The following is a 10927-nucleotide window of genomic DNA, read 5'->3' as shown; positions in this document are numbered from 1 at the left end:
AGGACAAGGCCAGGGTGTTGCTGACTAGGGTGCACGGAGGCCTCACGGGACACGTGGCACGAGGGAGGGAGCGTTCAGCGTGTGTTTATTCGAAACACTGCGCTACCCTCCAACAGCAGCCTTTCTCCTAAAATGCTTGCAGGGGGCGTTCAGCTGCTTTCCCGAGGCTCAGGCGTCTGGGGAGACACTGCACAGCTCTGGACCCTCTGCCCGGAGCCGGGCACACTGGGGCCGTGGACCTCCTCTGGGATGCCAGCCTCTGGCTCTGACTGCCAGCCCAGGGCCAGCCAGCCCACTGAGAAGGAGGGCGCTGGGAGGGCAGGCCCGAGGTCCAAGGAAGAGATACCAGAACTGTTTTCCAAGAGGGGACCCTTTCCCCGTCGCCCTGGAGGACAGGGGCCACAGCCACCTTCAGTCAAATCTGGCCCCGGCCAGACCTGGGCGAAGCTTCGAGGGGAAGGGCTCGTCTGAGCCCCATGTGCACACCAAGGCATCAGCCAGGGCCTGGCAGTTGGGAGGTTCTCAGTAAAGGTATGTGGGTGGGTTTAGGCCTGGAAGGGGGTGGCCTCCTGTCGCCTCGGGCAGCTTGCCAGCAGGCCTAGTGCCTTAGACCGTGCTCCACACAGACACAGGGCCTCGAGTCCCCTAGAACAGACTTACAACTAAGCAGAGCAAAAGCAGAAAAGCGGGGGTAATAAAAAATAAAACTTTATTAAAGCGGCTAAACTTGGCGGGACCGAATCATACTTCCTCAATGCAGCACAGCCACCCTGTGCGTTCCTGCTGCGGACAATTCCAAGCTGCTCGCGCTCATGCAAAGAGGATGCCCTTGTCGTGTGTTGCGCCCCTCACCTCGACGTGGCACCACACTGACGCTGCTCTGGGCTCCCATTGGGGGACCAAGTGGGAATGTGCGGGATTCACCTGGCTTCTAGCATCTACCGCCCCTGCCACCGAGGGCTGCTTGGTCTGAACAGATTTAAGGAGCTTTTACACCAGGATCTGAAGACGGCTGAGCCTGCCCTCACCCTGCCCGGCCCCTCGGGCGAGGGCCCCGTCACCAAGGGGCAGGGCTACCTTAGTCCTTCTTGCCTCCCGGGGCCGGGCTTCTGGTGAGGACCTTCCCGGAGCTGAAGGGGGTCAGCGTGGACACTGTCGGGGACTCCAGCTTCACTCTGTCCAGGAGGGTCTTCTTGAGGGCGGCTGGGGAGACCTTTTCCTGGTCGGCCATGGACTGCAGCTCTCTGGAGACGGCCCCGAGAGGGGAGGAGGAGGGAGGCATTAAACCCTTGAGCCAGACCGTCTCAAGGCTTCCCCACCCACATAATTCCCACCCTTGCTGACTGGATACCACCCCAAATAGAAGCCCAACACACCAAACACTCCCCCCGCCTTCTCAGACGTGCTCTTTTTCTTTCTTTTTTTGTTAATCCTCCCCCTAGGATATTTTTCTATTGATTTTTCAGAGAGTGGAAGGGAAGGGGAGACAGAGAGAAACATCAATGTGACGGAGACTCATCGAGTGGGTGTCTCCTGCAAGAGCCCCAACCAGGGCCGGGGAGGCGCCTGCAACCAAAGTACGTGCCCTTGACCAGAATCGAACCCGGAACCCTTCAGTCTGCAGGCTGACGCTCTATCCTCTGAGCCAAACTGGCGAGGGCTAGACGTGCTCTTTAACTAACGATGGGTTACTGCCTAGATGTAGGGCACCAATGTATCTGTGATCATAAGGGGAGAGAGACAGTGTGGACAGTCACAGGGCTTGAAGTCATGAACCTGAAGCTGAACCCTGTGTCCATCGCTTACTAGCCCTTCGGCATGTGGAGAACTGTCTGAGTCTCCACCTCCTCACCCACCAATCAAAGCTGATCCCGACAGTGGAACTGTGGGGAGAACTAAATGACGTAAGGCCTGCAAACCTTCGGCTACGAAGTGGTGGCTACGAACAGCACAGGTTCCAGCACGGCGAATGGGACCAAAGGCGACTGGTTCTGCCCAGCCCAGGGGCCGGCTGGGAAGGGGGGCCTGGGCGGAGGAGAGACACCCACCGTGTGCGGATGCAGGAGGCCTCCACGGCGTTGATGAGCAGGGAGCGGAAGCCCCCGCTCTCCAGGAAGTGCAGGGCATGGATGGTGGCGCCGCCGGGGGAGCAGACATTGTCCTTGAGCTGGCCTGGGTGCTGCTCCGAGTCCAACAGCATCTTGGCAGCGCCCTGGAGCACACGCGGGAAGTGAGAGGAACACACCTTCCCAGGCCTTTCGCCAGCTTCCCCACCACGCCCTGCCCCAACTCACTGACCCACAAGGCACCCTCCGCCCCCAGGCCACGCCCTGGCTCAGAACACGCAGAGGGAAGGTACTAACCAGCAAGGCCTGGGCCCCCAGCCGGATCGCCAGGCGCCGGGGGAGGCCCATCTTCACCCCACCGTCGGCAAGCGCGTCCAGGGCCATGAACGCCTGTGGAGACACTCGGTGAGTCTTGGGGCAGCAGGCACTCAAGGGCACCCCCGAGGGTCTGCTTTCCCCGATGACTGGAGCTAGAGCCCAGGACCAGTGTCCCCCACCAGCTCCCCAGAGGTGGAGGCACCCCCGGCCCCCGCTGCCTTCCAGCCCAGCCTGCTCCGCGTCCCCAGGAGGCTGAGGCAGTCTATGTGAGGGAGTGGGGGCTCACATAGGCGGGCCCGCTGCCGCTGAGCCCGGTGACGGCGTCGATCAGGTCCTCCTCCACCTCCGTGCAGAAGCCCACGCTGCTCATGAGCTGCTCCAGGAGCTGCCCGTCCTCCACCAGGGCGTGGGTGCCCGTGGCGTACACCGTGGCGCCCTCCCGCACCACCACGGGCGTGTTGGTCATACAGCGGATCACCTTGGGGGCCGGCTGGAAGGCCGCCAGCTTCTGCAGCGAGGAAGGGGGCGAGGGAGTTGCAGGCCACGGCTCCCGCGAGCAGCCCCGCTCCCCTCCCGCCTGGCAGGGGAGCTGAGCCCGGCACCTTCTCCACGGAGCTGATGGTGACGCCGGCGGCACAGGACACCACGATGTGCCTGGCCTGGACGTCGGCCCCGACCTCGTCCAGGATGAAGGGGATGATGTGCGGCTTCACAGCCAGAAACAGGACGTCGCTGTGCCTCACCGTCTCCTTGTTGCTCCGGGTCAGGTTCACCCCCAACTTCTGCGGGAGGAAACCGCCCGGCTCACGGTGTGGGTGCGGGCGGCCTCGCCGGGCACAGGCCCTCCCAGGGAGCAGCTGAACCCCTGCGGAGACCCCTCTGCCAGCCGCAGCCCGGAATGCCCTGCCTTGTCCCTCAGGGTCTGCCCCTAACCCCACTGGCACATGCTGCTACTGGGCAAGCCAGCACAGGTGCAGAGCCTGGACCCGCGTCTCCATGGCAACCAGGAACCGGCTGTCCCACATCCCCACCAGCGTCTGCCGGGCCTGGCACCCCTGTGCCAGGTAAGAAATCTCCAGGGCTGGGAAGTGACACAGGCCCTAACCCATCTGGCGTCTGCGTGGTCCAGGGCGGGCTGCAGGCACCCCTCCCTGCGGGACCCCGGTGCTGGGAGCATCAGCCATCCTCCGAACAGACCCTGCCTGTCATCTGCCTCCTTGGTCCTCCCCTCCCACACGGCCCAGGTGTGGGCTGAAGACTGAGAATGGTCTTTGCAGAGAGAGGAACAGCTACCATGCCTGGCTCCTTCCTGCCTCACTAACTCAGCAAAGTGGCTACTGCGCTCTCCATTTTTACAGGGGAAACTGAGGCTCAGCGTGCCTCAAGGACACGCAGACAGTCCATGAAGACAAACGCATATTTGCTGGGCACGTCCTACGAGCCAGATGCTTTCCATGGGCAAATATCTCAGTTAATCTAACCGCCCCAGTGCCTGCATTTGAATCCCCGTCTGTTCGCCTGGGGGGAGGCGGAGGATCCTGATGCTACAGATTGGGGGGGGAGGGGGAGAGGTAGTCAGCCGGCTGATGACCAGCTCGGGGGCTCCAGCGACTCAGGCCACCCTCCTGGGCCTCCCCCCTCGGCCCCGCACCCCTCGGCCGCACCTACCCTGAGCGCGGATACCGTGGGCAGGTCCATGTCCGGGGAGCTGGCGATGATCTTGTGAGCCGAAAGGATGCCTGCAGCAGACGGGGTTCTTCAGCTGGGGGGCCGTGGCCCACCCCGGCCCCGTGCTCCCCCCGGGAAAGCAGAACCCAAACCCACGAGGCTCCAGCAGCGCCGATCGCCCCGCTCGGCCCCCACGCCGGCAGCGCACCGGCCGCCGCGCCCCGCCCCCGCCGCCACGCGCTCACCCGCGGCCGTGAAGCCCCGCGCCAGGGCCCAGGCCAGCTGGCCCGCGCCGATGAAGCCCACGCTCATGGTCCCGGGCCCGGCGGCCGCAGGAATCGCCCCACGCGGGCGGGAGACGCCGTCAGGGGAGGCGGCGGGCGGAGAACCCAGCGGGCGGCGCCTCGGGAGCCGGATCCAGCCGCTTCCGCCCCGATCCCGCCACCCTCCGCGCGCACTCACGTGGCCACGCCCCGCTCCGCCCCGGCAGCCAATCCTCGGCCGGGAGCTCGGGGCGGGCCAATCCGCGGTCGGATCGCGGCTGTGCGCCCGCCTCCTCTGTAAAGGAGTAAATACTGGAAATGAACTGCGTGGACGCAGAGTGAAGCCACTTTTATTCCTGCGTATTATCTACATTCAGTGTTTTTTTTCCTAAATAATAATAATAAAACAACGTAAATGCGTGTGGTGCTAACTGGTGAGAAGTTCTGTAAAACGGGGGGAATAACTAAGTATGCGCGGGCAGGCGGAGTAGTGGGGGGCGGAGGAGAGGGGGAGGTTAGGGCTGCGGGCGATGACGTCACAGCTTGGGGCCCGGTTCTATCCAGAAACAGGTGTCCTGCTCCCCCGTGCAGCGCCCCTGGCCCGAAGTCCCTCCCCCTCCCTCCAAGCGCCCTGGCAGGGGAACCCGGGTATGTTTGCAAAAGTCCAAAATGATTCCATATTTGGGAGATGGGGTTCATTTTCAGACATCCTCCCTACCTAGGGTGAACAGAGGGGTCTTAGGGTTTGGTTTTAATTCATCATGTAATAGAATAAATGAGTTCTTTCCCCAGTTCTTATCGTAGGGTGTGTTGTCCCAAAGTCGGTTGAGAACTTGCCAGGGAACAGAAGCTCCCAGGCCACGGTCTGCCCAGGCTCAGCCACACCGGCTAGCCAGGAGCCAGGATTTCCTAGCCAGCAACAAGTGGCATTAGTTACTCATGTAAGTGCTTAGGGTGCCGGGCAGGAGGACAAGGAATGGGAGAACACGCCGAAAGGTAAAATAGGGGCCCTGTTTGGGGCAGGGGATGACTTGCTAAGTAGAAAACTAAAACCTACATTAGCACCTGCTTTGGTGCACGTGTGTAGTCAGGGGCCTCGGTGGCCATGCCCAGCGCCCTACGGCTCCAGCCGCCTTGGCACGGGCGCCCCGTCCGAGGCGCAGCTGCACTTCTGCACCCGCATGTTGGGCAGGCTGACCACCTGGGCGCGGGGCCTGCCGCCCTCCTTGATGCCGACGATCATGGGCAGCGAGGTGGTCTCCGAGGCGATGCACTGCCTCGGCCCCAGGAACGGCCACTTGAAGGTCAGGGTCTGCGGGGGCTGCTGGCAGGTGCCCACGCACTCATAGGCCAGGAAGCCCGGGGGCTCCAGCACCCAGTGCTCGGCCCACTTCATCCCCTGCAGGTCAATGTACATCTCCTGGCGGCAGCAGCGGGTGCCTTCGGTCACTGGGGCCTCGGGGTCACAGTTGCCCTGAGCTCTGTGGGGGGGCAAGGAGAGGCGGGTCAGAGGTCAGTTGGGAGGGCTGAGGTCAGGGGACCCAGGGTGGGGCCCAGTGGGGCATCTGGGAGGGAGACGTGCGATGCATCCCTCAGGATGTTAAAAAAGCTGCATGTGTGTGATAAATGGCGAATGAATAAACATCCAAAACATAAATGAGTTCCTGTTAAAGGTCTCCTAGTATGCCAGGCACTGAACGAGGGACTTCACATGTCATCTCAGCTGGCACCTGCATGTATCCTGACACATACACTCAATGCGGGTCCAGCATTATCCCTATGACCCTGAGGACGCGGGGACCCAAAGGTGTGAAGCGACATGCCAGAGGCTGTGAAGCCATGGCAGGCAGCGCTCCATGGAACGCAGGCTGTGTGATTCCGCAGGCCTGGGACTCCATGAAGAATCCAGGATGTCAGGGGAAAGCTGTTCAACTTAGCAGCAGTTCATGCTAATAGTTTTCAAAGACTTAATCATGGGTGCCTGGCTGGCTGTGGGTTAGTAGTTGAGTGTCCACCCAGGAACCAAAAGGTCACTGGTTCGATTCCCGGTCAGGGCACATACCCAGGTTGTGGGCTTGATCCCCAGTAGGGGGCGTGCAGGAGGCAGTTAATGGATGATGTTTCTTTCTCATCATTGATGTTCCTATCTCTCTCTCCCTCTCCTTTCCTCTCTCTCTAAAAATCAATAAAAACATATTTAACAAAAAAGAATTAATCATGGAAAAGGGTAAAATGAAATTAGACGACTGGAATAATGTGTGTCAATGACAACATTAAAAACCCACTGAAAATATCGGAAGATGTTTTTCAGTAAAATGTTTGAATAAAAAGTTCTGTTAGAAACGGACATGCAGTGGGGATGGCTGGCCTCCTGGGCTGTCTGCTCACCCACCCGGTGACCCCACTCCTCCCCCCGGACCTACCCGAAGTCCCCGAGGTCCAGGGTGTGCAGCTCCAGCTGGGGCTCGCCCTGCGCGCCATCCCAAGGCCCCTGGGAGGCAAAGCGGACCAGCCTGTGGGCGCTGGAGGCCAGCGGGCCCAGGTGCTCCCGCTGCACCGACACCTGCAGCAGCAGCGGCTCCTGGGGCCGGCTCAGCTGCTGCCAGAAGTTCACGGCCTCGGTCACGTCGAAGGCCTTCCAGCCGCTCTCGTGGATGGACACCAGCCTGCGACACCAGGCGGGACCCGGGCGCTGAGTGGTGGGGGCCAGGGAAGCCCCCCCCACCTCCTCCCATCCCTCTCCCCGAGATAGACACCCCTCGCCCCCCCCCCCCCGTCCTCCCCTTTTCCTCTACCCTCCCTCCCAGTACCCCGGGCAACCTCCGCACCTGGAGTCGATGAGGGAGGTGCGGTTGGAGCCATCGGCACGGACGTGCAGCCACTCGATGGTGACCCGGGCCAGGTCGCTGCGAGGGGACAGCCGCTCGTGCCTGCGGAGCGCGGCCTCGGGGACCGGCTCCTGGAAGAGGCGCAGCACGGCCTGCACCAGCTCGCTGTTGGGGGGCAGCCGCCGCTCCATGCTGAGCACCAGCAGGCGCGTGGAGGCGTCGGACACCAGGAACCTGCCGGCCACCTCTTGGGGACAACAGCAGCGTCAGCAGGGCCTCTCCAGCCAAGGGGGCAGCTCTGAGGGGGGCCCTATTCCCTCTCCCTGGTTACCCACAAATCCCCCTGGGGCCTGGGGTCCTTATAACAACCTCCACGGCAGGAAGGGACAGCCCTGGGGCCCTGAGCTGTGGGGTCAGCTAGACATTGAGGGTCAGAATCCTCACCTGGGGGCACTGGGCGAGGAGGGGGTGAGCGCAGGCCCACAGAGGCGGGGGCTGAGTAGGATTCAGGCCCCTGCATCCCTGACAGCGGAGTAACTGCACTTTACAGTATCTGCCAGGTCCCCCACCTCGTTCCCACCCACAGCGACGCACTGGCAAGGAGGGCAGACTCGCTCATGGGTGCAGAGACGCAAACGGGTTCAGTGATTTCAAGCCACTTGCTCAAGGTCAGGCCATCAGTGGCCGTGCGAAAACAGACCCCAAGGAACCCCGATGTTCCCCAGGCCTCTGAGCTGAGCCTAGGTTCTCCCACCCCCACCCCACCCCACCCCCACCTCTGCTTCCATCGGCTCAGCCTCATCCTTCCACCCTCCTCTCCTCTGACGCCTTGGCTTTGGCAGGGTCCAGCCTGGCCCGCGGGGTGGGGACCTCAGTGCAGAGACCTGCCCTCCTTACAGGCCATGGTCCCCCTCACTGCCCTGTGACCCTGGGCCTGCTTTGTAACCATCTCCATTAACAGGAAGGGGCAGCCCTGGCACCCTGAGCTAACTAACTGGCCAGCTGAGATGTTGAGGGTCAGGATTCCCACCTTGGGGTACTGGGGTCTGTCTGTGGGCACCGAGCGGGAGAGCCCCAGGCCCAGAGAGAGGCCCCAGACAGCCTTCCCAGATGGGCACATCCAATCTTAGCACATGCACACGTACACACACACGCACACACACATGCACACGCACACGCACATGTACACATACACGCACACGGTCCAGGGTGCAGGGAGGGCCTCACCTCGGAAGTTCTGGCTGAACCTCTTCCCACGGGAGGGGACGCCGTGGCTGCGCTGCAGCAGGGCCACGTACTGGGCCCGCACGTGGGCAGGGGTGACCAGCCGCTCCGCGTCGCTCTGGTCCAGCACTGGCACCTCCCGGAGCTGCAGCTGCTGCAGCAGGCTGCCCAGGATCTGCTCCTCGGTCACGGCCGCCCCGGGGCGGGCCAGGGCCAGCGCCCACAGTGCCCAGCACAGCCACAGGGCCCTCATGGTGCCACTTGGGAGGAGCAGCAGAGCAGATGTGGCCCCTGAGGAGGCTCCAGGAGGGTCCCAGCTGGGCGTGCTCAGGGCCAGGCTGGGCCAGCTTTATAGCAGCCCTGGGCTGGGCCTGGGTGGTGACAGGGGGGGAGAGAGGGAGGGAGGGAGGCAGGTCACACCCCTCGCCCTCCTGGGAGCTCATCAGCCAGACAGGTCCCTGGGCCTGAGGAGGGGCTGTCTAGAAAGGGCACAAAGGCCGTCTGTACCCCGGCTTGGGCCTCTGGCCGCTGCTGTCTGGCGGCTCAGTGATAACTTTAGTGCCTGCTGAATTCCGCTGGCCCTGGCCCAGTCCTCGTCCATGGAAAAGCCGGTCTACACTGTGAAAGGCGAGGCCCTCAAGCCAGCCCAGCCACTTAAGTCTCTTTCCTGGAGACCAGCCTGGGTGTCGGGGTGCTCCCTGGGAGGGACGCAGGGAACACACCTGCATCCCTGCCCACTCTGGCCAGGCCCATGCAGGACATCACACAGAAGCCAACGTCTCTCCCTCCATCTCCAGTCCCCTCAAACGCCTCCTCACCGCCTCAGGGGTCCTTGTCCCCCCTGGGACAGGAGGAGGCGCAATGCTGTTGGGACAGGGATCTGGCAGCTCGGCTCCTTGGAAGTGCCAGGGACCGAGATTTCGGCAGTGTCTTTGCAGGCACGGCATCTTCCAGGTAGAGCATTATGCAGGGAGCCTGGCTGCGGGCCCCACCACCCACACTTAGTTTGAGCCCATGTCACGCCCAGACAGCGGTCAAGGGACAGGAACCTGGAAAGCAGAGGCCAGAGCTGCCCAGAGTCCTGTCCTGTCCAGAGTCGCGGGTATTGGACACACGGGGTGGGCGGGAGCCCCCTGTGCCTCCTCAAACACACAGTTTTTTAACCAATGTTTGCTTTTATATATTTTTTTAATTAATTTCAGAGAGGAAGGAAGAGGGAGACAGAGATAGAAACATCAGTGATGAGAGAGAATCATGGATCGGCTGCCTCCTGCACGCCCCACACTGGGGATCGAGCCTGCAACCCGGGCCTGTGCCCTGACTGGGAACCGAACCATGGCCTCCTGGTTCATGGGTCAATGCTCAACCACTGAGCCACGCCGGCCGGGCTCAAACACACATCTTAGACTGGCTGGGTTCAGATAGGCTGCTTGCTGGCTGTTCGATCTGCCAGCAAGTTCCTTAACTGCTCATGGCTTCGGTGTGCTCCTCTGAAGGAGGGCGATGGTCATGGGGCTGCTGCAGAGGGCTAGTGGGAAGAGTAAATGGATCAGCACGTGTAGGACTCCGAGCCCAGTGCCTGGGGCATAGTAAGCCCATATAAGCGCTCACCGTCGTCATTACTGCCCGGCCACTGCATTCTCTGGGTGACACCCAGGGCAGCCCGCTGTGTGCCAGGCACCGTTCTAGGCTCTGGACATGGATTCACAGCAGCCCTGGGAGGCAGGTGTCAGCACCCGCCCTGAACTTGATCTTCCTCCGGATGCAAAGTCAGAAGAGCACCCGGCGAACCTGCCACAACTCACTGAGCAGGTGGAGGGCTCGGCAGGTCACCTGTGCCCCGGGGTCCCTCCTGGCCCAGGGGATGTGCAGACGTGCAGGAAGAATTCCTTCCCCCGGCCCGTGTTCCGTCACATGGGAGGCGAGCGATGATGGTGAAGGAGGACAGGGTGCGGGCGAGGGCCTAGGGGCCCGGGAGGCGGGAGCACCCCTGCTTCCCCTTCCCATTAGGTGTCCTGTGTCACCCCCCTGCCACTGTGCTCCCCACACATCCCAGGCACAGGCAGAGAGAACCTTCGGGTGCTCAAGGGCCGGGTCTCCCCCGCATGCGCCCAGGGACGTCAGACACAAACTGCCCCCATGTGCACATGTGCAAGTACATTGAGGGGTTTTAGTAGTGAGGTGTGGGGGGGAGGGAGGGAGGGGCTTAGAAACTGCGGACGGGGAGGAATAATATTAACACCGATAAGAGTCATCGTGGCTAACAGTGCTTACAGTTCTGAGCGTTTTACATCCTTTAACTCTTTATCCTCACCGCTTGCCATTCTTGTACCCATTTCCCAGATGAAGAAACTGAGGCACAGAACCTTACCTGACTCGCCCAGGGTCACACAGCTGGGAGGCGCCAGAGCTAGGGCTGTTCGGAGCGGAGGAAACGGGTCCTGTCGAATACCAGGGACAAGGTAAGGGGAATGTTGACAGCTGAGCCCAAGAGGGGATCCTCAGGGGAGACAGAATCGTGACCTCCCCTGCCCCCCTGCCCTTTCCTCTCCCTCCTCTG

At 62.0% G+C, this 10927-nt stretch overlaps 2 protein-coding genes across 2 annotated transcripts; both read right to left on the bottom strand.

Annotated features, from left to right (window-relative positions):
• Positions 1-687: 687 nt before the first annotated feature.
• Positions 688-4505, bottom strand: PYCR2 (pyrroline-5-carboxylate reductase 2). Its single transcript, XM_036355034.1, has 7 exons — positions 4298-4505; positions 4053-4123; positions 2987-3166; positions 2671-2892; positions 2364-2456; positions 2049-2212; positions 688-1244 (listed from the first exon to the last, which is right to left on the bottom strand). Exons 1-7 carry the CDS (start codon positions 4362-4364, stop codon positions 1079-1081), a joined length of 963 nt encoding a protein of 320 aa, XP_036210927.1. The 5' UTR covers positions 4365-4505; the 3' UTR covers positions 688-1078.
• A 100-nt stretch (positions 4506-4605) lies between these two features.
• LOC118678891 (left-right determination factor 1-like) lies at positions 4606-8799 on the bottom strand. Its single transcript, XM_036355032.1, has 4 exons — positions 8371-8799; positions 7144-7390; positions 6739-6981; positions 4606-5796 (listed from the first exon to the last, which is right to left on the bottom strand). The coding sequence occupies exons 1-4, from the start codon at positions 8618-8620 to the stop codon at positions 5433-5435; spliced, it is 1104 nt and encodes a 367-aa protein (XP_036210925.1). The 5' UTR covers positions 8621-8799; the 3' UTR covers positions 4606-5432.
• Between the last annotated feature and the right edge of the window lie 2128 nt (positions 8800-10927).

The sequence above is a fragment of the Myotis myotis genome, unplaced genomic scaffold (assembly GCF_014108235.1).
Source record: "Myotis myotis isolate mMyoMyo1 unplaced genomic scaffold, mMyoMyo1.p scaffold_m19_p_21, whole genome shotgun sequence".
Lineage (NCBI taxonomy): Eukaryota > Metazoa > Chordata > Mammalia > Chiroptera > Vespertilionidae > Myotis > Myotis myotis.
This window is presented reverse-complemented; position numbering and strand designations above follow the sequence as displayed.

Bases quoted from the DNA above. Each gene is read 5' to 3' on its own strand.
- PYCR2 (XM_036355034.1), bottom strand. From the start codon at position 4,364: ATGAGCGTGGGCTTCATCGGCGCGGGCCAGCTGGCCTGGGCCCTGGCG. The intron at 3,167-4,052 runs GTAGGTGCGGCC...TTCCTCCCGCAG, and splicing joins CCACGGTATCCGCGCTCAGG to AAGTTGGGGGTGAACCTGAC. The intron at 1,245-2,048 runs GTGGGTGTCTCT...GGCCGTCTCCAG, and splicing joins GCCTCCTGCATCCGCACACG to AGAGCTGCAGTCCATGGCCG.
- LOC118678891 (XM_036355032.1), bottom strand. From the start codon at position 8,620: ATGAGGGCCCTGTGGCTGTGCTGGGCACTGTGGGCGCTGGCCCTGGCC. The intron at 6,982-7,143 runs GTGCGGAGGTTG...CTGGTGTCGCAG, and splicing joins ACCTCCCTCATCGACTCCAG to GCTGGTGTCCATCCACGAGA. The intron at 5,797-6,738 runs GTAGGTCCGGGG...GCCCCCCCACAG, and splicing joins CTGGACCTCGGGGACTTCGG to AGCTCAGGGCAACTGTGACC.